At 56.0% G+C, this 23,418-nt stretch overlaps 10 protein-coding genes across 10 annotated transcripts; 7 read left to right on the top strand and 3 right to left on the bottom strand.

Moving 5' to 3' along the window:
- Positions 1–1,549: 1,549 nt before the first annotated feature.
- B0H18DRAFT_202855 (uncharacterized protein) lies at positions 1,550–2,324 on the top strand. Its single transcript, XM_048037097.1, has 2 exons — positions 1,550–1,790; positions 1,843–2,324. The coding sequence occupies exons 1-2, from the start codon at positions 1,643–1,645 to the stop codon at positions 2,208–2,210; spliced, it is 516 nt and encodes a 171-aa protein (XP_047900692.1). The 5' UTR covers positions 1,550–1,642; the 3' UTR covers positions 2,211–2,324.
- Positions 2,325–3,055: 731 nt separating this feature from the next.
- B0H18DRAFT_867265 (cyclin) lies at positions 3,056–4,459 on the top strand (the record flags this gene model as incomplete). The annotated part of the gene is made up of 2 exons (XM_048039848.1): positions 3,056–3,328; positions 3,392–4,459. 2 exons carry the CDS (start codon positions 3,056–3,058, stop codon positions 4,457–4,459), a joined length of 1,341 nt encoding a protein of 446 aa, XP_047900693.1.
- Positions 4,460–6,127: 1,668 nt separating this feature from the next.
- Positions 6,128–7,980, bottom strand: B0H18DRAFT_1081734 (uncharacterized protein; the record flags this gene model as incomplete). The annotated part of the gene is made up of 13 exons (XM_048031433.1): positions 6,128–6,386; positions 6,437–6,461; positions 6,491–6,518; positions 6,571–6,662; positions 6,726–6,844; positions 6,898–6,952; positions 6,988–7,034; positions 7,126–7,246; positions 7,294–7,348; positions 7,416–7,455; positions 7,503–7,648; positions 7,761–7,814; positions 7,879–7,980. 13 exons carry the CDS (start codon positions 7,978–7,980, stop codon positions 6,128–6,130), a joined length of 1,143 nt encoding a protein of 380 aa, XP_047900694.1.
- A 215-nt stretch (positions 7,981–8,195) lies between these two features.
- Positions 8,196–8,717, top strand: B0H18DRAFT_971411 (uncharacterized protein). Its single transcript, XM_048043792.1, has 2 exons — positions 8,196–8,478; positions 8,532–8,717. Exons 1-2 carry the CDS (start codon positions 8,333–8,335, stop codon positions 8,554–8,556), a joined length of 171 nt encoding a protein of 56 aa, XP_047900695.1. The 5' UTR covers positions 8,196–8,332; the 3' UTR covers positions 8,557–8,717.
- Positions 8,718–9,206: 489 nt separating this feature from the next.
- B0H18DRAFT_971423 (uncharacterized protein) lies at positions 9,207–9,994 on the bottom strand. Its single transcript, XM_048043793.1, has 3 exons — positions 9,974–9,994; positions 9,620–9,896; positions 9,207–9,578 (listed from the first exon to the last, which is right to left on the bottom strand). The coding sequence occupies exons 2-3, from the start codon at positions 9,845–9,847 to the stop codon at positions 9,435–9,437; spliced, it is 372 nt and encodes a 123-aa protein (XP_047900696.1). The 5' UTR covers positions 9,848–9,896; positions 9,974–9,994; the 3' UTR covers positions 9,207–9,434.
- B0H18DRAFT_971426 (uncharacterized protein) lies at positions 9,969–13,088 on the top strand. The gene is made up of 5 exons (XM_048043794.1): positions 9,969–10,722; positions 10,779–11,512; positions 11,588–12,587; positions 12,645–12,734; positions 12,787–13,088. The coding sequence occupies exons 1-4, from the start codon at positions 10,032–10,034 to the stop codon at positions 12,656–12,658; spliced, it is 2,439 nt and encodes an 812-aa protein (XP_047900697.1). The 5' UTR covers positions 9,969–10,031; the 3' UTR covers positions 12,659–12,734; positions 12,787–13,088.
- An 843-nt stretch (positions 13,089–13,931) lies between these two features.
- B0H18DRAFT_971428 (ATP-utilizing chromatin assembly and remodelling N-terminal-domain-containing protein) lies at positions 13,932–17,520 on the top strand. The gene is made up of 16 exons (XM_048043795.1): positions 13,932–14,151; positions 14,214–14,389; positions 14,459–14,533; positions 14,593–14,624; positions 14,672–14,707; positions 14,734–14,957; positions 15,049–15,317; positions 15,369–15,587; positions 15,611–15,647; positions 15,706–15,758; positions 15,797–15,954; positions 16,002–16,037; positions 16,093–16,412; positions 16,468–17,038; positions 17,095–17,208; positions 17,258–17,520. The coding sequence occupies exons 1-16, from the start codon at positions 14,021–14,023 to the stop codon at positions 17,381–17,383; spliced, it is 2,577 nt and encodes an 858-aa protein (XP_047900698.1). The 5' UTR covers positions 13,932–14,020; the 3' UTR covers positions 17,384–17,520.
- A 571-nt stretch (positions 17,521–18,091) lies between these two features.
- On the top strand, positions 18,092–20,276 carry B0H18DRAFT_1081736 (transmembrane amino acid transporter protein-domain-containing protein; the record flags this gene model as incomplete). Its single annotated transcript, XM_048031434.1, has 11 exons — positions 18,092–18,232; positions 18,283–18,491; positions 18,594–18,636; positions 18,693–18,817; positions 18,867–19,001; positions 19,054–19,143; positions 19,199–19,409; positions 19,466–19,624; positions 19,673–19,752; positions 19,809–19,848; positions 19,986–20,276. 11 exons carry the CDS (start codon positions 18,092–18,094, stop codon positions 20,274–20,276), a joined length of 1,524 nt encoding a protein of 507 aa, XP_047900699.1.
- A 171-nt stretch (positions 20,277–20,447) lies between these two features.
- On the bottom strand, positions 20,448–21,413 carry B0H18DRAFT_867545 (ARM repeat-containing protein; the record flags this gene model as incomplete). Its single annotated transcript, XM_048039869.1, has 5 exons — positions 20,448–20,488; positions 20,543–20,674; positions 20,736–21,118; positions 21,184–21,286; positions 21,338–21,413. 5 exons carry the CDS (start codon positions 21,411–21,413, stop codon positions 20,448–20,450), a joined length of 735 nt encoding a protein of 244 aa, XP_047900700.1.
- A 387-nt stretch (positions 21,414–21,800) lies between these two features.
- Positions 21,801–23,134, top strand: B0H18DRAFT_1081738 (WD40 repeat-like protein; the record flags this gene model as incomplete). Its single annotated transcript, XM_048031435.1, has 8 exons — positions 21,801–21,933; positions 21,995–22,158; positions 22,211–22,337; positions 22,392–22,494; positions 22,541–22,606; positions 22,661–22,911; positions 22,969–22,988; positions 23,045–23,134. The coding sequence occupies 8 exons, from the start codon at positions 21,801–21,803 to the stop codon at positions 23,132–23,134; spliced, it is 954 nt and encodes a 317-aa protein (XP_047900701.1).
- Between the last annotated feature and the right edge of the window lie 284 nt (positions 23,135–23,418).

The following is a 23,418-nucleotide window of genomic DNA, read 5'->3' on the forward strand; positions in this document are numbered from 1 at the left end:
ACAGCTGTAGGCCGACCATTGGCTACTCTTTATCTAAAATGAAGGCATCATACGAGGCCCTTGATGGCGGATAATGTGCGCTCTTATCCGCCTTATTGTGTCTGTAAGTAGGAACGCTAAAGGAGGGGTTGATCAATTACTACTTAAGCAGCATGCTGGACGTCCCTGGCGATATGCTGGGCGACGACGTATCATGGCACGACGTGCCATCTGCCACGGCCAAGCTTCAGTCTGGGAGTGCGGTTCACTGTCTTCGCCGGGGCCGGCGCGACGTGTGGCGGCAATCCGACTCTTGAACTGTCCATCGCGCGCCGTAACGTCCGAGACGTTTCCCGGGGATCATGCTAGGCGTACCGTTGACCTCCCCGGCGAGCAAGACGGCCCCAGCTAACGCTGGTCGCAGCCGTAGCGCGTCGGGGGCTCGTGTCGGCCGGACTGACCGTCAGCTTGACTTGAAAATAATCTGTGGACGTCAAGCGTACGTCAGGCGGCCCTGCACAATCGCACTGACTCCCCAGTCAGGTGGGATACGAGCGTTACGATGAAGGCAGATAAGAGTAAATGATGGGAGAGCTTCGCTGCTCGGGCATTCCGATGTGAAGGAGGCCTGGCCTCGATGCCATCTTGTACATCAAGGCGCTCCTCGGAAGGTTATCCCATCGCTCGCATTCGCAACGCGAGCCGCGATTGGAGTGTGCGCACTGCCTGCGGCCACGAGGAGATGGCCCAGCGCCCGCCGAGAGGTGTTCCTGGTGCACAGTGCGGTCGGTGATGAGTCCTAGAACCACAGGTGAATTTGTAGGGCGACGGCCTACAGCGGTGGTCGCGCACTCGCGCCGACCGTCGGTGGCGGAATGGTCGCTGGGCGCTGGACACAGCGGGGAGACAGCGATGGTGGAGGAGCTTGGACGACAGCAAGCGGGGAGTTTACCTAAATCACCTAAAGTGGCACTGGCGATCAGTCCGGCAATGCCTGCAGGCAGACAACGTGTTGAGGTGCGAGTGAGAACCCATACACGGGCCAATAGGCACTGCGTCCGCGGGAGCCTGGCTCTGAGATATCCGTAAACGAGAGCGAGACAGCCTGATACACGCCGCAGCGGTGTGTTAGCACTTGGCCATCCACACCCGACGTCTCAGCTCGAGCTTCAAGACTGTCTTCACAGTGAGCGGACAGTCATCCAGCCCCTCCTCCTCGTCGACCCCACCACCGACAGCCTCAGTGGCCCGCTCGTGGTAGCGTCGGGCGAAGCAACGGTCAGCGTGGGACCGCGCCCTTGCTCCTCGAAGCAGTCGCCTCCCCTCCGATTCGTCGCCTCGCTCGCGTCTCCGTCCGCCCCGTACACCTAGAACCGGCACACTGCTGCCCGTAGTCTCTCGTTTGTCCGACTCAGTCCCTCTCTTGGTCCGCATCGCCCGCCCCGCCCGTCTGCCAATAATACCAAGGTTCGCCATAATTCCAGTCTTTTCGTTGGGCCACCGGTCGCCGCAAGAATAAAGCTAACTCGCAAGCATTCCGAATGTGAGTTCACCCGTTGTCGATGGAAGGCTGGAAGGTCTGCGCCATGCGAGGCGCGGTGTCGGTGTCGATGTCGATGTGAAGGCTGGACAGTTTGTGAAGAGCGCGCGCTGTGGTTCGACGATGCGGCGATGTCGATGTGAAGACGATGGCGGCGGTGTGAAGGACATCGCCGGGCGCAGACGATGTTCTTGCTATCGATTGGCCGAGGCTGGAGTGCTGACGGACGGGCAGACATTTTGCAGGTCGCAGACAGGCAAGACCATTGCCGGTGAGCACAGGCACTCGGGCGTGGCGGACGCGGACTGATGCTGGGCGAGCAGACTCTCTCGACGGACACGCAGTTGGAGCGACCGCACGAGGTAAGCCAGCGAGACACGCCTACGTCACTCGCAGGGGCGGCGTCGAGAAACGTGGGGCGTGGGAACTCTCAATGGGGAGATGGCGGGGATCCGGTGCAGCGGCGCAATCTCGATCTTATCCTTGTCCCGAGGCGCCCGCGTGCCTCCGCCTGGCCCGGACGCTCGACTTGCCGCCTGCGTTTGCTCGCGTGGCCGGTCCCATTGTTCCCTTTTTCTGGCCTTTTCGCCCGCCTTTTACCTTCCTGAGCGACGGCGTGCTCCTTTGCTTCGTCCTGTGCATATTCCCCTTTGCTGCTCGATCCGACGCTCAGGTGAGAGGGCCCGCGTAGACAGAGACCATGATGCATCAGATGGCGCGGGCGATCAGGCCGATATAGGCATTTGATTATGTGTAACACGCAGTCGCTGCCGTCACATCGCGACCTTGTATATTTCAGTTTCCGTTCGCATTTCGGATTGTTAGGTCATTTATTTCGCCGTGCAACCGTCCCGGCAGCCCGGATCCCTCATAGCACATTCGTCCACGCCTTCTCTCTCTTTCCCTCGTCGACCTCGCCAGCCCCAGCGACTCACGACCTCCTCTACCATACTCACGAACATCCACGCTGACGACCGTTTCCTCTCTCTAGCTTTCCAGTCTCCGTCTCTCCGTCCTCTGTCCCCACCACGCACCGCCGTTGTCGCATGATCACATTCCCACAACAAGTGAGTCGTCTTTCTTCACATCCTGTCTTCCTGCCGCCGCCTTCACGCCTCGACGTGTCTTGTGGTGCACGCCGCGTCGATCATGCCGTCCCTGCAATCGGCTGCATAACGATCGGACGCGCCGTCGCCCTACGCGACGTGACTGGAGCGCGAGCGATGTGGCCGTCCCCGCCCACCCTCGTCACGCCCCCGGCGGCGGGGGCCACCCGGACGGCGACGGCTGGTGTTCGTCTCCGCGCGTACGAGCTCGTCTCCGTTGAACCACGCCTCTCTGCTTCCACCAGCTGGCGGCCACCTCCCGTTTCCGGGTGCTGCAGGAGGTCACGCCCTTCCCCTTTCCTCTCGCTCTCTAGTCATGCCTGGTTCGTCTGTACATAGGGACTCGGAAGCTGACCGTGCCTCCACGATGCCCAGCAGCCGCGCCAACCTACCCTTGTCTTCATCGGTTACAGCCTCTCCATCTGTCGATATGAAAGACGTCCTGCCTTCGTCCTCCCGGGCCTCCCGGCATTCTGCCTATCTCAAGAAGCGTCCCTCCCCCCATGGCGTTTCCAAGTCTCGCAAACAGTCATCACCCGTCTACATCCCTCTAGGCGCGGTCCGGAAGACCCCGCGTGCTGTCAAAGCCGAGCTCATCTCGCAGCGGCAGAGGCAAATGCAGCTTCTCCTGATGCGAAGGGACGGCATCTACTTGGAGGAAGAGTACCGCGAAGAGATTCGTCGGTATATGCATGAAATGGAGGTCAGTAATAGTGCTCCACTGCGCGAGTGGCGTTGTTCGCTGACCCTCTTCGCCTGTTCGTAGAACTGCACCGCAGTTTCCATGCAATCAATGGACCAACAACCGGAGATTCGGTGGCACATGCGACCATGCCTCGTCGACTTCCTCGTCGAAATCCACTTTACGTTCCGCCTCCGTCCGGAAACGTTATACCTCACTCTGAACATTATCGACCGCTACGTCTCGAGGCGTATTGTGTACGTCAAGCACTATCAGTTGGTCGGTTGCGCGGCGCTGTGGATTGCGGCGAAGTTCGAGGATGCGAAGGAGCGCGTACCTACCGTGTCGGACCTGGCGCACATCTGCCAGGACACCTACGACGAATCTGCGTTCATCCAAATGGAGCAGCATGTTCTGTCGACGATCCAATGGACCCTCGGGCATCCTACGGCAGAAGCCTGGCTACGGCTCATGTGCTGTACTCCGTGCTTGGAAGACGCGAAAATCCAACACGTCGCTCGATTTTTGATGGAGATCACACTCTTTCATCGGGAATTCTGCGAGTTTTCGCCCTCGAGTATTGCCTTGGGCTCCCTCACTCTTGCTCGTTTCCTGAGCGGGAAGCCACGCCGTTTCTTCGAGGAGACAGAAGAATGCCTTCAGGTCGTCGACCTCCTGGATCAACGACTCTCGCAACACGTCGAGGACTTGTCCAAGATACTGGTCAAAAAATACTCGTACGCATTCTTCTCAAAGGCATCGACATCAGTCGTGCAATACTACCTCGAAGGCAAGCGGTTCCATCGACAGCCCCTCGCTCCCCTCCCTATGACACCGGTTCGTCATTACTCGTCGAAGGCGTCCACGCCGATGAGTGTGTCGACAACGGCCTCAGATCTGTCCGACGACATGCCGGTAACACCGACGAGCCCAACGTTCTCGAGCGACGTCTTCTCGAGTTCGATGCTCTCGGACGCCATGATGTCTGACGACAAGGAGAACGTGCCGTCCCCGACGTTTGAACCCGTACTCAACAAGCAATACGTGGAGCCTGCGCCGGAGCAGTTCCTGCCCCAGGACTATCTCAAGTTTGGACGACAAGCTCTACACAGTCTGAACCTGGTGTCCCCTCGTACGGCGGCTGTCTCATGACCTGCCAACTGTACTCGTTGTCGAACCTGGTCTCAGCGCGAGCCTGGTGTATAAGGTTGTAAAAGCTTTCCGTCGCAGCAAACGCAAAAATGTACCACCAACATACCATACACGTCGGTCATCGGCATATCAAGCGCAGTCTCTTCTCTCGCAATCTCTCAATCATCATGCATGCATCCCTCTCTCTGCAATCTCTTCCTTCCATCGTCTCATCATCACACAACGTCGAAGCAGACGCCTGTACAAGTCAGGACAAGGTCGTCCTGGAGGGGCAACACTCTACGTTGCGCGACGTGTACGCAATTGTCGGTGTACGAATATCTCAAGGACAGCTTCCTTTCCTCTGCCTTCGCCGGAGTCCCTCCGCGTCGTGTCGACCTCGTCGGCTTGTACGGGTTCCGGACGCTCTTGTCTGCTCGTCCAACGAACTCTCCGTCAACACACTCATTGTCGGTTGTTACACTATGCATTCCTCACTCTACTGCGCACCATCCGATCGCCTTACGCGATGAGCTCGACAGGCTCCCTATCCTTTTAACTCCCCTTTCGTTCTACTTTATTCTTCAGCATTATTGTACAAAGTACTTTCCTCTCTTCCTCCCCGAATTTATTTGCGGTCAGTCAGCATCCCCTTCCTCTTTATCTCTCCGTGTCGAACCAATAGTATCTTCTTCATCCCTTCCTCCTTCCCTAGCGTATCGTCAATGTTGCATCATCTCCCCCGAGTCTCCATACAACTGTCGTCTCATCCCCGCACGAGCCTGAAGGGCTACTCATTGTCCCGCGCATTCCCGTCCTACATTACGCAGTAGCATTCCAATCAATCCGATTATTATCAGAGACCTCCCTCTCGTCTGAAGATGGCCCACAAGGTAGTGAGAACCCTTTGGAAACTGGACGAATCGGCGGGAGCCGCAGTGCTCGGTATGGCTTAGGCTCACGCCGCTTCGTGCGGTATGCAGTGATGCTACGCCGCTGCAGGATCCGGGGAACGTCCGCCTGTCCGAATCAAAGAACACTTCCACGTTACTAGGGTGAGCTAATAGTCCATATGGGCGGAGACACAGCCTCGACGTACTATGTGACTTGCGGAGATACAGAGATGGCACTATAGGTCAGGTCCCGACGACGTGTGCGGTGATGTCTGCATAACTTGGGGCTGCCACATTATTGCGCGCGGACATGGGACCAGGCCCGGGAGCGGTCTGCCCGGCGCGATGGCGAGGAGCGGTGCAATCTCGCGCTCGATGAGGGTCGCCATCCCGGGCCTCGGGCTTCATCAGGCTTTGTCTTTGGGGTGGCCGGTTCTGTCGTGATTTACTCTCACCCATGCCGTACAAACGCAGATATGAATGAATGATCCTGTGCGGACCATGGACCACTGCGATGCAATGTTTCATTCGCTGTACGGGCCCTGTATGCTGCCGACGCGCTGTCTTGGGAAGGTGTTTGACGGCTTGCATGTAGAGGTTCTTGGTTATATATGACCACAGGTTTACGATGACGCTTTTGAACAGTCAACAGGCACAAGTACATTGCATGAAAACGCACAACAGTCTCGATGGGTGCTACATACACGGCAGTACATGCGCTTCTTCTTTTCACCAAAAGGCGCTATGTACGCCACCGAGACAGTTGCGCCGGTACTGTAAGGCCGCAGCGCAACGCCTACTCCAGCGACCACTGTCCGTCAGCGTGCTTGATATTTACGGGCCGCTTCTCATCCAGGCTGATACGGCCGGCGTGCAAGATGGCTGTGGTCAGCACGGTGTTCGAGATCGTCGGAAGGCCGTGCGCATCGAATTCTGCCGGCTGCACCTGCCCAGCATTGACGCTTCGAGCGGCGTCAACAAACTTCTCGATGGACACGTAGCCGTAACCGCGCTGGCCGTCGAAGTGGCCGCTCTCAGAAGGCGAATATTTCATGCTTGGTACAATGTTAGCCGCTGGAGATGAACGTAGGAGGACACTGCGCACTAGAAGGGGTTGTACCAAGCCTTCCCTGTCTCATCCTGGACATGTCGTAGCCACGGTGCGCTTGGTCGACGTTGATTTCACCCTGTACGTCCGCTGAATGTCCGCTTAAAGCCGATTGGTCGAAAGATGCTAACCTTCTCCGCCATGTAGTACCAGTGCTGGGCAGAGTGCACTCCGGACTTGAGCGGCGCCGTCCAGACGCCGTGTACACCGCCGTGCCCTTGTGCTTGAGCTGCTGAGGGACTGCCAGTCTACAAGCAGGGTAATCGTGTCCTCCGTCTGAGGACACAATTGTACGGCTCGCTCGTAGCAATGCCGGTCGCCGCACTCGCTACGACGCGAGTAGGGACCGCCTTCCCTTGCATGATCCAGCAGTGGATATCGATGTGGTGAGAAGACAGGTAGTAGCTATAATTTGGCAATGAGTGCGACGCAACATCATGCACCGCTGCTAGACCGACCTGATGTCCGAGTCCTTCCCCGCCCATGCGCGGAACGTCTCCAGCTGGCTTTCGGCTGACTCATCCATGCGCTGAAGAAGTTGAATTCACCGAGAGCGCCTGCCCTTGCTCTCGCGTCGCTGTACACTGGGTCAAACCTGCGAGATTATTGGATGAGCCTTCTCATTCATATCGCGTCTCGTCAAGCGCACTGGCATACCTTTTGTGGTGCTCGACGAAGCAGACGACGTTTGCTTCTTGGCCAATTCAATCAGTTCGACGTGGTGAGGAAGTAGCTGCACGGCAGGCTTCGTGACCAGTACATGAAGGCCGTGCTCAATAGCATAGCGGGCAATAGGATAATGTGTGCCTAGATATTATTGAGCGGCAAAGTCTAGAAAGACCGTTTGGACTCACTGTCTGGAGTGAAGATAACAACAGCATCCCCGGGAGACAACTTGTCAATTGCAGTCTTGTCTATGTCACGGTGGTGGGGGAGTCAATATTAGCTTCCGGGGCCCGTGAAGTCGACGACTTACAGGCCTCGGGTCAATTGTCTTCCTCGGGAAGGCATCGAAACTAGATGCGAATGAGCAACACACAAGCGAAAAGAAGCGAAGGCTTACGTAGTGTCAATGTCCTTGTAGACATTTCCGATGTTCTCTTGCAAGTGGGTCCGGATAGCAGGGAACTTAGATCCGTTCACTCCGACCATGCCCAGCTTGTCGACCTTTCCCAATCTCCGAAGATCGAACAGGGTCAAACCAATGACCTATCCCGAGATCAGTTGAAAACGGGGCGTTCACGAACAGCCATTCTTACCCCAATCTACGTAGATCAATTAGTGAACAACCCGCACAGAGATCTCATACAATGCGGCTCACCTTCTTGTCCGACTTCGATGCTCCCGACCCAGTCCATCCTGTGGTATACTCTCCCTGATCGGCGCAATAAGATGTCAATCGATGACCCATGCTCAGGATGGGAGCACACGCACAGTACCACCTGCGCGGAAATGAAAGTGTTCGTGAGCTCACTCGGCGAATACACGAAGTGTCGATACTCACACATCAGCAAGTTGAGCTTCTTCATTTCGGTCGACATTGTGGTGTTCTCTTGGTGCAAGGCGCGGTGGTGCAACGTGCAGCGGATGGACCCATCGCCATCCTCGAATCCGTCCTATAAGTACGCCCGAGCGAGCGAGGTAACTCCTGAGCGAGATCGACACCAAGGGCGGGCCGGGAGCCCGCCGGCCCGGCGGTCCCGCGCTAGCTACCACCGGGACCGGAAGGCGGGGCCGTCCATCCTCCAAACCACAGATCAGCCTGAGGCCTCCGCACTTGCTCTCGAGTCTCACCCACTCTGCAGCCGGTCGTGTATCGGCAAGCCATGGAAACAATCCAAATCAGCGACAATATCTGTGGACCGCCTCACATACCATACCCCATGAATTTCTATGTCTCACTCTTATAACTCCTATAGCCGCACGCTGCTCCCAGACGCCATACAGTCGAAAAGCTGGGAAGATCGCATGCGAGAGGCGCGAAACGAGAAGGCCGTCAAGACCGAGCTTAGCGAGGAGACGAGGGCCGAGAAGGAGCGGTGAGCAACGCGCATATCGCGTACTCAATTGCGCTTGATGCTAACAGACACAGTTTCAGACTGCACTCTTACACATGATCGACCTCCGCTTGAGCCTGTCTTTGCACCTCGGAATGGGCGTCCTCAAAGAATGAGTGCGGTCTACAGCTCGTTATTTGCATCGGCCAGCCTCACGCATTGGCGGGACAATGCATACCGTATCGGAAGCCCCTGCATATAAGCCTAAGAGTCTTCTGGGATAGTAATGAACCCAATGAGGTTCTAGCTGCAATGATAGCATGGTCATTGTGTGCGTACTTGCCAGTTGAGGTGCGACGGTAGTCTAGACAAGATGGATGAGGCTGCAGATGAGGCGAGCGAGACGGCGGACGAAGTAGGCGATATGGCAGACAAGGTGAGCGAGACAGCAGACGGGTTGTATCATAACTTGGAGGGAACATTCTTTGTGAGGTTTTCTGGCTTGCCTCGCGCAGCAGAGATTACATGGCAAACGCCTCGAAGCTGGGCAGCGGGTTCTTGCGCTCGCGGTACATAGATCTTGTGTAAGCTGAATGTGCTTGATACAACCTACTTGAGTGCACGGCCATGCTGTGTTCCCACTCTTCATTCGCCAGATCAAGACATCATTCGTGAGTATAGTCTTCAACAGAGCTAGAGGGTGGTTCAAATCTGCCATGTACCAAGCGCATAGCCGTGAGTATATATAGCATTCTGCATGCGCTACGCACTTTGTTAGATCACATTGACAGGCACGGTAGGGTACTGGTAATTGAGTGGGTAGATCAAGTCCGGCTCATCGCCCCATGCCTTCTCAACACCTGAAAATAACCATCCATTGACAGAGGATCTCGGCGTGCTGACTTCACAGTCAGCCTCGGTCTCGCATTCAGTAGTACGTACACACCCTAAATAGGACACACGTCCCTGCTACCCGGCGCAGCCTTACCTCTTGAGACCTAAGCATGCCGATCAGTGAGTGCTTGGTTATACATGGCAGTGACAAGTTTCTTTGGGGCCTCCCTCGTTGTCACCACCCCTTCGCTGGCGACGCCGATGACTCCCGCTCGTCGCCTCGGTTTGTTCTGAAGACAGGCTTTCAACTTTGCTCCCACCCGTTCGACCGGGACTGACCATGTCGCACTCTTACTCGTATATTCGCTGGTATTGCTCGCCTTTCACAATAAAGACGGCGATTCAATTCAGTGCCCATGGACGGATGAGTACCAGCATTATGCCACAGTAAGCTTCGATCGTCCATCGCCCATTTGCTCACCTTGGTGCATTTTACAGCCGCCACTGGCACTGTGAGAGATATCGTTGAACACAGTCTCCTGAATCTTCGCTGCCCACATACAGGACAGATGTACATGGTAAGCAGAGACTGCGAGGTCGATGGAGGAACGAGCTGGTCAGGAAAGGCAAGTGCACGTGGCATGGCATGAGGCCGCGGTGTGCCCTGACTTGAGGAGGGTGCGGTGGCTGACGAGTTCCACAGCTAACACGACGATAGTGCGAAGCTATGGCACGCTGCTTTGCTGCATGTTACCACTGTCATGGCTCAGACTTCGCCTTCAGCTCAGCTATCCAAGCACCCAGCTCCGAACATACCAAGTGCTAATGGCCCTTCCAATGTCACCCAATTCACGCCTCGCAAGGAATTCATACGCGATCAACGAGTCATTTCCTCCTTCGCCCTTCTTGCTTTGTCTGGCGCGAACCTCGTCCGGCTCTACAGCTTTCCTGGCCTTGTTATATCCGCTCTGCGCCGCCTCTTTGATCAACAGGATCTCATCGTGAGCGTCCGCGAACATACCCACAAGCACTTCTTCGAATTCGCGCTCGACCGGAGGCCGTGGGCAAGCCCGAAGAGCGTCGAGTCCGAGAAGCTCATCATCGCCATTCTCGGCGCCGTCTTTCAGTGCGGTTACTCCTTTCTCTCCATGATTGACTATGGCCGGGAGCCAGACGACCGCGTAGCTATCGCGTTCTCGAAACCCGTCGCCCTCTCCGCCCCGGTTACCGTAGGACAGGTTGCGTCCTCCTCTACAGTCGTGCTGCCCCAGCCCAGCCGCGCTCCCTTTGCCATTTCGTTTGTCTCCCCAAGCGTGCTGCGTGTGGTGGATCCGCCATTGGCCTCTACACCAGCCATCATTCAGGCTGTGAGAGGCTCATGGCCTTTGGGTGTAGTTTCGGAGAAGAAGCTAGGCGATGCTACGTACCAATTCAAGCTCAAGGGGTACAAATGTGGGCACATCTTCTTACATCTAATGAGCGGTGAGCTCACGACATCGCATGACTAGTTTTCCAGGAGGACAACTTCGCCGCGGATTCATTGCACCAGATCCTGACCTTGTTGTCGACTCTCGACAGCCATGCATTTACACTCCTCACTTCCCTCACCCTCACGAATCGTTCGCGTAAACAAGATTTATGGATATTTACAGGACCCGCCGAGGGTCCCCACTCCGGAGAATCGGCTCAGTCCAGCCCTGCCGGATCCAGTATGGAGCTGAAGGCGGAGAACAGCCCGTACGGTGCTCAGACGTCGAATGAGAAGCTCGCACCCGTTGCGTCGACGTCCCGGTTGAGTACGTTACCTGCTGTTTCTTCGCCTTTGAACCCGACAGTGGCGAAGGCACTAGGCAACACCTTGCGCAAGGCGTCGCCTAAAGTGAATATCCCGCTGGCCTTCATGGACGACGTCGATAGCGCCACCAATTCCCCCGTCGACAACAAGCAGCATCCGTTCTCGAGTAGCATGGGCAGCGTGGACATGACTGGCATTGGCTCGGGTCGCGGTAAAGGCGGAGAGCGTCTGTCGCGATCGCCGGAGTTGCTCTACATGACTACTGGAGTACCCGGAAATGGGTACATCCAAGGGCATCGGGACGAGCTCAATCCATGGAATATCGTCCCTTCTTCACAGTTGCCACCCACGCTTCCATATCCCGCATTCGTCCAGGATCCCAATACCCCGCGTTCCCCGCCACCTCAGGATGCTGTTCCCCCATTGTCGCATTCGAGGAACGCGTCTGTAGACAACCCGTCCGCGTCAGCGGCGGTGCCTCCCACTACGCCCCCTCCATACCCTGCCGGCAGTAACTCACCTCCATACCTCACGCCTCAAGTGCAGTCGCCTGAGCCAACACAAGCCTCACGGCAGGACTATTTCGGTGGCAATGGGTCCTCCCCAGACCGCAGCCAGGACAGCGTGAGGCGCGACAAGGACGGCTCGCCTCGCGATGCGCCGGACACGCCTCGTACGCCTACACCGCCACTATTACCCTCGGCCGTTTTTCGTGACTCTGCACTCTCTATCACCACCGGAAGGACCTCTTATGAGATTCCGATCCAATGGACCGGCAGAGACCCCGAGCCAGGGCGCACGACACTGGCCTGGATCAAGGAGGAAGATGAAGGGGCGAAGCAGCGACAACCTACACCAGAACTCAAGGAGCGCCCGCGCGAGCAGCCTCGTCCAAGAATGGAAAGAACGTCGACGGGCCCCATGTCCCTAGGCGCCTGGGCCCCAGCTCCAAAAGACGAGCGACGGGCCCATGACGTCGTCATAAGCATGTTGCCTCCTACCATCAGGGAGCAACCTAGTCAAGAACACGACGAACGCGGCCAGTTCACTAGCAGAGGAAAGAGCAAGCTGGCGACAACAGAGACGGACACCCGGGAGACGTCGAAATCGCCCGACTCCACGACGAGCGGAGGGCAGAGCGGAACCACGACGACATCGAGGCGACGACGAAGCCCGACACGCCGAGACACCGATGGATGGGTCTTGGTCAACATCGACAGGGGAGATCGGAAGGACAAGACGTCCTCCACGGGTCGTCAGACCCACAGCGTGTCCCCAACGCGTCGGACGAAGTCGCCCACCCTAGGACCACCCACCCAGCGCCCTACGCCCCACAAGCGCAGTAGCTCCGATTCTCGCGTCCAGCGCTCGCCGCAGCCCCAGGAGGGCGCGCCGGTGGCTAGCATGTCGGCTGCGGCGAAGGCCATAGTCATCATCGATGCAGTCGGCGCGAAGGAGAAGGAGCAAGAGAAGTCGTCGAACTCTGGATTCAGGAAGATGTTCTCCAAGAGTCGCGAGAAGGGTGAGTCGAGTCCCTACCCTGAGCAGCGTCGTGTTGATCGAGGAGTGAACCGACTAGGCTCGAAGGGATGATGAAGATGGATGTACTACCGACAAACGTGCACTAGTTCGTGTTTGCAGATAACTGCTCTATTTATTGGATAGACTGGTGTGTACTTACCGTATGCGCGGATAGGATCATCGCTGACATCCACTGACAGACGTTACATCGTGCCTCGGATTCGATTTCTTCGCGCCAAAGGACGCTATACCTCGCTCTGTTGTATCGCAATATCCCATACTGACACTTGTAATACTGACGGGGTGCTGGTCAGCAGCGCCATGATGTTTGGATTACCAGATACCTAGTGTAGACTGTACTGTCTCTGAATTCACGAACTGTTACTGTACCTATGATCTCACGTCGCGTTGCAAAGTGTTTGTACTTAGAATCGAATGATGCCGATGCCGAACGATTGAATATGCTGGGTCAAGCTGCCCTGACTCAGAATCCTCTCGGAGACCGACCAGTCCAGACGCGGACGCGCAACAACTAGGCACGTGATCGTTCCAGTCCAACTGCAGGCTGAGGACGGCCGCAAGGCGAGAGGCAGTCCAGTATGATCCTAAGGCACATGGGCCATCGCGAATGTGGGGCAGGGGGCGAGCGATATGTATGTAGGTTCGTCACGTCAGTCTTTGAGCGCACCAAAGAGAGGGCGAAGGCGGAAGCATACGACGAACCTCATGCGACGTGCATCGCGCACCAAACCCGGGTCCGACGTAACGCAGCTGCCAGGAAGCAACGAGATATATGCCGACGTGTATTAGCAGTGCGCTGCACAATTGTCCAGACGGCTACCCAATTGCATTTCCATAGAGCGCAGTCCCAATGTTGAGGTAGAACCTGTTAGAGGCTCGTTCCGGCCAACTGTCGCGACTGTGGCACAACCGACTGCCTTGACAGCCACGCCATGGTAGTGCTGACGCTCGTCAGAATGAAACGACGGTGCAGAGGGCACCCAGGTGAAACCCCGTACGAGAGCTAGAACACATGGTCATTCTTGGAGCACAGGGAAGTCGAACGAGAAGGCCTGAGAGTTCCCCGGAGACGGCGCATGCGGCCGCGGATGGCACCAACGGGTGGTAGCGGCTCTGGCGGGAGGTTTGTATGGCCCCTCGAGGGCAGCTGTGCACGCAGCGACCTAGGGGTGTCCAAGAATGGTGGAGCGGCGGTGGTGGGAGATGCGAAAGAGAGAGTCTGGGTGTGAAACGGGGGACGAGGAGGGTGGCTGAGCGTGGCCATGGCCGGCCTCGGGAGACGCACTACAGCAAAAATGCAAGCGACCGCTTCACGCCCCCAGATCCCAACCAGGCCACCTGTCCCGCCGCCCTGTCCCACCCTCTCCTCACCCCCGTCCCCCGCCCTTTCCCCCGCGCCCTCCGCGTCCCAGCATGCCTACCTGCAGGCGCAAACGCGTGGTCCTCATCGAGCCCACTCCGGAGCTCCTCCTCGCCGCAAAGACCAACCCCAACAAGGAGGTCTACTTCCTAGGCCAAACCGGCGAGATCTTCGAGACTTACGAGTGCGTCTTGGTCCCTCGACCTCTATGGTCCTTCGTGAACTTGCTAAACGCGTTCCTACCAGGGCGTATGCCGCACGCATGTCATTCTATCGCCTGAAACAGTTCCAATGCGAAGTCACAGGCAAGAGTGGCCTCGACTATTTCCAAGCTATGGAGAGTGAGCGGCAGGAGGCCCGTACAATGCATTCGAGGTTCCCGGATCCTCTCAAGGCTGCGGTATTGAGAGCAGTTCAGTGGCGTGCGTCCTGACATCGTCGTCTCCTCCTTTTGTGCCAACTAACGCCGCGTATGCGCTGCTGCGCTTCAGAGGTGATGGGCCGCCTTGACCACCTAGTAGAGGAAGTATACCAACGCTTCAAGGATCGCTTCTACCCTAACGAAAGTACGTCTTGTGGCTCTGTCTAGTGTGTCCCGCCACAACTCATTGGGCCATCGCTGTAGGAGTTCTAGTTGAAATCGAAGGAGAGAAGTGCGTCGACCTTTCCTCACACTTAAGCCGTGCTCACTAGACCTCTCGTAGATACTCGCCCGCTTGATTCAAGTCATGCCGCCCAAGGTCGCGTCTGCGCCGTCGACCTCCAGACCGAGCTCGAGCGCTGCGGCATCTACTCCACGACTCCCCTGCCAGACGACTTTCCACCTCTCCACAAGATCGCTGAGGACATCAAGATTCCCGTTAAGGAAGGCAACGCGAAGGATGATCCCGCGAAGTACGTCTACAAGGTGCAGATCCTTGACCCCGAGCAACAGCCGGGGAGTAAGAGCCACGACAAGCATAAAGGCAAGGACGCCGCGAAGTTCAGTGGGTGATCATGGAGATCAACTGTGCCATCATGAGGTATGATGCAAGCTGCTGTCCATTCCTGCTGCTGACAGCCCTACCGTTCCGCCTACCAGCCGGGACAGGCTCACCTTCTCGAAGTCCATCTTGCGGCGGTTCATCCGCGACTGCGTAGACCGCGCACCTGCGGTGGCTTCGCCTTGGACAGTGAAGACACCAATCGCGTTGCGGTATGGCGTGAACACCGTCATGCCCGAGGAGACGCGTCGCGGCGTGGACGCGATCAAGAAAGGCGAGACGGATAAGCGGAAGAAGGTCTGGGAGGAGAAAGAGGGACCTGTGACGAAGAAGCAGAAGAAGATGACTGCTGCCGCAGAGGAGAAAGGTATGTCCTTTCCATGGCTGACCAGTGGACTGCACTCACAATTTGATACAGTCAAAGCCCTTGCCGCAGCAGCGGAGAAGCGCGACCAGGATGCTCGCGAGAAAGCTGAGAAAGCCCAGCATGAGAAGGAACGACTTGCCGCGGAGAAGGCCAAGAAGAAACCTATCCGTTACCCTACAGAGGACCTCGACGTCGTCCTCGGCGACAGGGAGAAGCGGGCGGGCATGAAGCTCAAACGGCCCGTGCCAAGTCGAGTTGCTATGCCCTTCGGTTACGACTCTGCCACCAATGAGCGTTTCTCATGGTCTGGAATTTCCTTGTTGTCTATGGGTGCGTCTCGTACAACTGTGCTGTGTCGGGCAAACACTGATGACTCCTGCCCGGCTAGTCAACCGCTGCATCTATCGCCTTTCACTATGGATGAGTTCGAGGCAGCTCTCCGTCATACTGCGTGGAGCCGGCGTGTTTGCTGCTTGCAGAGATACATGCCACACTGGTATACAACCTGCGGACTGTCCCATTCCAGCGACATAGTGCTGTCATGTCGTTGTATGAAGAAAAAGAAACTGCTAATGGCGGCGACGACTTGCTCTTTGGCGTGTCTCTTGATCAGCTAATTGAGTTGTGGCGGATATGGGTAACAACTGGGAGCGCTCACCGCTCCGACACTCTGACGGTCGGGAGGGCTGGGAGGAATCGCTCATCGGATGTTTGAAAGACGTAAGCTCATTTCTCAGCGCAAAGAGGGCGCGGCGAGACTGATTGTTTTCCGTAGCACGCGGACTACGAGAACTTCCCTCAAATGCGAGAGATCTTCACAAAACTGTTGTTTGCTCCCGAGCCTGCTACCGAAGCGTCGACGTCTGCTACTTCATCTCCATCGTCGAGTCCGGCGCCGGTCACTCTCGCCGTGCTATCTCATCCGAGCTTTCGGTATTACACCCTCTCAGCCGCAGAACGAGTAGCCATACTAGCCTTCATGTGCAACCTGGCGATTTCAAGCAAGGCCATCCATAGTCATATGGAGCGGTGCGAAGAGCAGCTGACCGCCCTACGCAAGGAGAAGATCGAAGTGAATAGGACAAAGAAGCAATAGTAAGCGATCAGCTGTTCCTGTTGTTGTCATAGGCTCACCAGCCAGTATGGTCAGCTTGGAAGAGATGGGCGCATTAGGCGACGTCAAGGCCGCCGAGGCAGCTCTGAACGGCAACGCAGCCGACCAGGACGTCAAGATGCAAGATTCTTCTGACCTTTCTGATCTGCCCGGCTCTGACGATGAGACGGAGCGGCGCCGCAAGGAGACGCGCCGGACAGCGGCGAAGGATCGGGAACTCGCACGCGTGAAGGCTGCGTCGACAAAGCAGGCGATCGCAGAGCACCGCCGGCTGGACGAGGAGGTCAACAAGCTCGAGCGTCGCCTGGAGGGCATCGAGCGGGAGTTCAGGAAGCTGCTGGGCTCGGTACGAGCCAAGCCGCTGGGGAAGGACCGGTTCTACAATCGGATATGGTGGTTCGACGGGATGGGCGCGGCGTCGCTCGTGGGCAGCGGAGGCACGATACAGTATGGCTCTGGTCGTGTCTTCGTGCAGGGCCCAAGCGAGTTCGATATCGAGATTCTGCAGCGGAGGGAGGGAGACGTGACTGGGCGGCGGAAGGTAGAGGAGGGCGAGGAAGGTATGCTAGGAGTGGGCGAGTGGGCGGTATTCAACGATCTCGAAGAGGTACGTAGCGTGTTGCCCTCGATTTGCCTCGCTGAAGCTTACAGTAGCCCATGCAGCTGGATGCCTTCGTGGCCTGGTTGAATCCGAAGGGTGTCCGTGAGCTGGCCCTCAAGAACGCTTTCTCGAAGTGGTGGTCGCATCTTGCACCCGGCATGCGCCGTCGCAGTGCGGTAAGACACCTTTCCATGTTATTTTTTCACCACTGACCATGGTCTACAGGATCTGGCTGCCAAGATTGTACAGCCTGAGGCACGACGAAGTATGCGCACGAAACACGCCGCCGCGGACATCTCTCGCGAGCCGTATATGCAATGGACCAACAAGAAGGGCGCCGGCGCATCTTGAATGACGCACCCGAGTCGTGTTATATTATCTGCACCATGTTTCCTCGTTCGCGAGCACTGTTTACTGCATTGCATGTCACGATTATTGTTTGGAATAGAACTCAATGTAATGTTGCGCATGTACGCGCTTGGTCACGCGTATGTCACGGGAGCGCGTCGCGCCTCGTCGCGCCTGCGCTCCGTGAGGGCGACGCTGAGTCTGTCTCATCTCCCGCGCGCGGGCTGAGGTTGTTCTAGTTGTCTTTTCCCCGGTATACTTTGCCAACTAGCAAGGCAACATGATCCTTCTCGGTCTTCCTGGGCGCGGCTATCTAGCGGGGCCTGTTTCCGGATCTTGAAGCTTCTACAATTTTCGTGCCTTATGACACCCCTCAGTCAATTGTACTGTGCGCTGCCATTGTCCCCCTCCCTTCGCAGCACGCCCATTCACCAGGCAAGCCACACCCGCTCAGCCTTATACCCTGCCCGGAGGCACCTGCTCAAAAGCAACGTCATTCGACGGTGCACCCGCCTGATAGCTACTAGCTATCTCTTGGCTCCCCGTTCCACCCTGATAACGAGTCTGCACGACCTTCACGATCCCTGCCCGACGGAGCGACGCGCTTGGACCCTGCTCATCATGTCTTCTATGCCCTTGGAAATCACTTTCGACCCCGCTCATTGTCGGGAGTGCGGGATGTAATCGAGTCATGTGAGTACTCCCTTGAGCATGAATCTGTACTCACTGTGCATAGACCGACGTGCACAGGAATACCTTTCAGACTCCGTATCTGCCTCTGGGACTTCAGACGACGAAGACTTCCTGGAGGCAGAGGAGCCGACCATAGAGGAAGAGGACGGCGAGACTGCGGTTGCTCGCGAGGAAGAACAGCCGTTCGACGCTCTGTAAGTAACCTGCAGTGGGATGAAGACCTTACGCCAGGACCCTCCGGGCGACAAGTCGTCCCGAACAGACGTCCCTTCCTATTGCCGCAGAGGAGCTCGTCCCAGGCCACGGCCACTCTTGCTGGCACACCCTCACCGCCGACTCTGAAGGCCGAGGAGCGCACACCTCTTCTGAGAACGCCAACGGATATGTCCTACCTACGGCATGCTGAAGTCAGTCCACCGTCAGTTCCGATCCTAGTGAACGGAGATACTCTCGTAGAGCGAGCTATGTCCCGGCGTCCGTCGCAGATGAGCGTAGGTCGATCTGTGCGCCGGACTGTCAGCAAGACCAAGATCATCTCAGGGCACAGTACATATGGCCAAACGGTAGTTCACTCGTTGACAATCCTTACGCTCTCTTCTAACAGCATTGGCGCACTCAGCTCTTCAACGCCATTGCGATTCTTCTCGGAATAGGTATGCTGTCTGAACCATTGGCCTTCGCGTACGCAGGCTGGATAGGAGGGACGGCTATCATCATTTTCTACGGCTGGATCACTTGCTATACGTGAGTTATCATTCTTGCCGTCTATAACCGATACTGACTGCCCTACCAGTGCAAAGATTCTCGCCCACATCATTCTAGACGATCCCAAGCTACGGTCGTACTCTGACATCGGGAAGAAAGCATTTGGACCCCGGTCAGGTCCCTGGATCAGCGCAGTGTTTTGTTTAGAGCTCTTCACTGTCAGGTGGGTCTTGGGACACTCGTCCATAGCCGCAGGCGTACTTATGGTGGTACAGCGTTGCATTAGTGACTCTGTACGCCGATTCTTTGTACGCAGTCGCGCCTACATACTCCCCTGATACATACAAACTACTTGGTTTGATTGTGTAAGTGAAGCTATCGTCGAAACGTATCATGTTGCGTAAGCTAACTTGAACGCAGCTTAATACCCACAATGATTTTGCCCCTTTCTGTCCTATCCTACACGTCGATATTAGGCATTCTCTCGACGCTACTCATCATCGCAGTAATGGTGATGGATGGTCTCTCGAAACCAGACAGTCCCGGTAGTCTATGGGAACCAGCTCCTACAAGCTTGGGCATTCGCACCCCACTTCATCTAGGACTTGCTTTCGGGCTCTTCATGGCGGGCGTGAGTTGCATCCACCATCCTTCGTTGTAGAGGCAGCATTGATCCATTTCGAGCAGTTCTCAGGGCACGCAGTCGTGCCGTCGCTCGTACGAGACATGATTGATCCGACGCAGTTCGACGCGATGATCACCCAAGCGTTCACGGTCGCTACCGGCATTTACGGTGTCATCGGTGTGGCGGGATACCTGATGTTCGGGGATGCCGTCAGTGAAGAGGTAAGCATTCGGATTGAGACATAGGAACAGTGTCTGATGCACCTCTAGTTCAGCCAGGACCTCGCAAAATACAGTCCGTTCCCGGTGCTTAACAGGATCGCCCTCTGGGGCCTTGTTCTAGCGCCTTTGTAAGTCTCATTGTAGAGTGCATTAGGGCTGTGCCATTGACATTGCGTGCATCTAGGTCGAAATACGCACTCGCAACTCGTCCAGTGGGTACCTCCGTAATAGAATGCTCAGTTCGGTTCGCTTATAGCCTTCGATACAGCTAAACCTCACACTAGAAATGATGCTGGGCCTCGACGGCGGCAGTGGCGTACTGGACGACCACGTCGTCAAAGCACCTTCACATGACCCCGAGACAGGGCGGCCAACGTCAAAACACAACCGCACACGCAACGGCATGCTCACAGCTGTCGAGCGCGCACTCTTCACGCTATGCTCGGTAGCTGTGTCGATTTTCGTCCCTGACTTCAGCTCGATGATGGCATTCCTCGGCGCGTTCTCGTCGTTCCTGCTCTGTGTCATCGGCCCGGTGTCGGCCAAAATTGCGCTGGCAGGGCGCTGTGGGTGGTGGGATGGTTTCCTGCTCGTGACCGGGATTATCATGGCTACTTGGGGGACAATAGCCTCCTTCTGGTCAATGCAATAAATAGATGCCTTGACGGGCAGAACACTTGTGTCGTGTATGGTTCAGTACAGTGCCTGTGTCTTTTCTCAGCGGTGGAAGAGGATGCGCCGCGGACTCTCGTGCCCGATTACAAGCATCAAGCCTCCTGATATCACAAAGCATTACCTAGCGATACAACAAGAGTACAGTAGATCATGCGGTTATGGCTGCGTGTGCGATGATTTTTGTGAGTTCTGTGGACGACGTCAGTAAGATACTGCCTGCCAAGGACTTCCGACCGGACTCACGAGGCAGCTGGATGGACTCTTGCACCACCGTCGACTGGGGGTTGTTGTCTAGGTTTGGTGGCACTACGATGACACCGGTCGAAGAGTCGACGGTCCAGCCAAGCTTCTCGACGTACGCAGTCAGCTCATCGCCTTGTGAGCCAGTTCAGCGAGACTGTGACTTGGAAACCCAAAATTTTGGATGATCACATACCTGAGAGGTCGAGGTAGGAGCCCAAACGTGCGCCGCCTATCCGCTTGAATGCGGCCTTCACTGCACGGGTGGCGACGTCTCGAACCGCATTCTCGAAACCCACACACTCGACGGTGTAGTTGTCACGCAGCGCCTCCGCCTCCTCGGAGCGGTACGTTGCCCAGAAGGCAGGGAAGCGACATTGTTGGAGGAGATTGTACAGGGTGGTGAGGATGGGCAGGAGAGAGGGGAGCGGGTCCGGCTCGTCGGGGTTTTGGTTGACTGGCCGTTCATCGAGGAGCGAGAGGCAAAGGTTGAAGTCGGGGAAGGGGGACGAGGTCAGTGCCTTGATGAGGATGTTGATGGCAACGTCGGCGTTATATAGGTCAGGGTTGAATTGATAGCTTCACGGTTGCGTAAGAACAAACTTGAGTAAAGGCAAGGCCCGAGGAATGTGATCTATACGCACAGCTTCAAGATGGCGAGGTTTGCCAGACAGTCGTACTCCTCGCTTCTGATCTGGTGGTAAAGGTAATCCTCGAGGATTCCGACATTGTTCGGGTTGTAGCGATCTGAGTCACGGTCAATCCTACGTCTTCTTTTCACCACAGATGAGTGCTCACCGACACCGGAGACAAGGTTTTCGATCAAGGGGGTCCTCGTGGGTGGTGAGACCCAGGTCGATGCGACTGAAGCCATCTTTCCAGTTTGAGCCAGTACGCGTGATGGTTCCCGAAGGGTTCAATTTTGCGATGAGGCCAGGTGCAGAGGCGTGTGCGATGCGATGCAGCGTTTGCCAGTCGAAATCGGCGAAGCTTGAGAGGACAACTTTTGCAAGTGGGCGCTAACGCGGTCGACGTCTACGATCTGAGCGTCTACGATCTTGTTTCACGCGCGTTCAGAGTCGACGCGCCGCTACCCCGCCGCTACCTCCATGCTTTGTATGCCTGCAGACTCTCTTTTGCAATGTCCGTGACGGCTCTCAACAACATTTCAGCATCTCGCTCAAGTGGGCAAGAAAATAACGAAACTGAACGGGATGGAGATGTGGCCATGGAACGAGAGAAGGTTGCCTCCCCTTCGCCTATGCCTGGTCCCTCTAAAACACCCAACTCTGACGGGACGCCAGCGTACAAGACACGATATATTCTGAGCGGACATAGCCGACCCATCTCATCCATAAGATTCAGCGCGGACGGCAGGATGCTTGCTTCGGCAGGTGGGTCATCTTGCATTCAGAACATAACTTACTAGCCTCATGATTGACATTTGGAAGCAAGCCGCGGATAAGACTGTCAAGCTATGGAACACTGAAACAGGAGAAATACTTCATACTCTCGAAGGGCATACGGAGGGTATCTCTGATGTTGCTTGGTCACCGGACGGCGAATTCCTTGCGTCCGCCTCGGACGACAAGACCATACGGGTATGGAGTCTAGAGATGGTGAGTCTGAAGCATTGATGTTGCCTAGAGACTCACTGATACATTGAATAAGATGGAGACCATGGTAATTCTCAAAGGCCATACGAACTTTGTGTTCTGCATCAACTTCAGTCCGAAATCAAACTTATTGGTTTCGGGCGGCTTCGACGAAACAGTGCGGATATGGGATGTAGCCAGAGGTTCGTGTAGTGCGCCACATAGCATCTACCGGTTTTAATGACACGATTTTGCAGGACGAACACTCAAGACATTGCCTGCACACTCGGATCCAGTGACGGCTGTCACCTTCAATCACGATGGCACGCTCATTGCGTCCTGCGCAATGGACGGTCTCATGTAAGCACTCTATTTTGTCGCCGTGCGTACACTGACGCATGTGCAGACGCATATGGGACGCAGAGTCTGGGCAGTGTCTCAAGACTCTAGCGGACGATGACAATCCTATATGGTAAGGGGCATCCCTTCTAGAATGACGACCATAACTCATCATAACCATTGATAGCTCACATATCAAGTTCACGCCAAATTCGCGGTTCATTCTAGCATCGACACAAGATTCTACAATACGGTTATGGAACACACAAACCTCACGATGCGTGAAGACGTACACCGGTCACACAAATCGAACGTATTGCTTATTCGCGGACTTTGCCCCTGGGGCGAAGCATATCGTGAGCGGAAGTGAAGATACGAGGATTTATGTATGGGACCTCCAGACTCGTAAAGTGGCTCAAATTCTGGAAGGGCACAGGGGTGCGTGTTATTCTTTAAATCACTGGAGCTGCACTTACTGTTCAATCCTCACAATAGATGTGGTGATTGCTGTAGCGGTGTGCAATGTCTTCCTTCTCGTCTCCCGCTCCATTGATGAAGCGCATACTCTCAGTCGCATCCTACAAAACGGATGCTTGCATCGGCATCAATGGAGAAGGACATGACGATTCGGCTTTGGGTGGACACAAATTGCGTATCATAGCATGACCGACTAGGCCATGTTAACTGATGCTAGCTTGACCTCTGATCACTGCTTTCTGAGTGTACGGAGAGCGCTTTGCCCACATACTCGCCCGATGTTGGGGGACATGCGGCTTGACCAACAGGCACATTTCTGGATGACTCAGAGTATACTCGGATGGTAGTTCGAACGTCGACAATCGCAATTGCTCTGTCTGTTCTCAGTATCAGCCTTTGTAGAAGATCGATTTCACACTGTACATATCGACCTGAAGGAGCGTAACTTCCCCCGTGGTACATTGCCAA

Source organism: Fomitopsis serialis, assembly GCF_022376445.1.
Source record: "Fomitopsis serialis strain Sig1Antser10 chromosome Unknown B0H18scaffold_2, whole genome shotgun sequence".
NCBI classification, from domain to species: domain Eukaryota; kingdom Fungi; phylum Basidiomycota; class Agaricomycetes; order Polyporales; family Fomitopsidaceae; genus Fomitopsis; species Fomitopsis serialis.

Coding starts and splice junctions, on each gene's coding strand:
- B0H18DRAFT_202855 (XM_048037097.1), top strand. CDS start 1,643: ATGCGGCGATGTCGATGTGAAGACGATGGCGGCGGTGTGAAGGACATC. Junction 1,791..1,842: donor GACAGGCAAGACCATTGCCG/GTGAGCACAGGC, acceptor CTGGGCGAGCAG/ACTCTCTCGACGGACACGCA.
- B0H18DRAFT_971411 (XM_048043792.1), top strand. CDS start 8,333: ATGTCTCACTCTTATAACTCCTATAGCCGCACGCTGCTCCCAGACGCC. Junction 8,479..8,531: donor ACGAGGGCCGAGAAGGAGCG/GTGAGCAACGCG, acceptor TAACAGACACAG/TTTCAGACTGCACTCTTACA.
- B0H18DRAFT_971423 (XM_048043793.1), bottom strand. CDS start 9,847: ATGTACATCTGTCCTGTATGTGGGCAGCGAAGATTCAGGAGACTGTGT. Junction 9,579..9,619: donor CAGCGAATATACGAGTAAGA/GTGCGACATGGT, acceptor GTGGGAGCAAAG/TTGAAAGCCTGTCTTCAGAA.
- B0H18DRAFT_971426 (XM_048043794.1), top strand. CDS start 10,032: ATGGCTCAGACTTCGCCTTCAGCTCAGCTATCCAAGCACCCAGCTCCG. Junction 10,723..10,778: donor CAAGCTCAAGGGGTACAAAT/GTGGGCACATCT, acceptor TCGCATGACTAG/TTTTCCAGGAGGACAACTTC. Junction 11,513..11,587: donor CGCATTCGAGGAACGCGTCT/GTAGACAACCCG, acceptor AGTAACTCACCT/CCATACCTCACGCCTCAAGT.
- B0H18DRAFT_971428 (XM_048043795.1), top strand. CDS start 14,021: ATGCCTACCTGCAGGCGCAAACGCGTGGTCCTCATCGAGCCCACTCCG. Junction 15,759..15,796: donor TGAGTTCGAGGCAGCTCTCC/GTCATACTGCGT, acceptor TGCTGCTTGCAG/AGATACATGCCACACTGGTA. Junction 16,038..16,092: donor TCATCGGATGTTTGAAAGAC/GTAAGCTCATTT, acceptor TGTTTTCCGTAG/CACGCGGACTACGAGAACTT.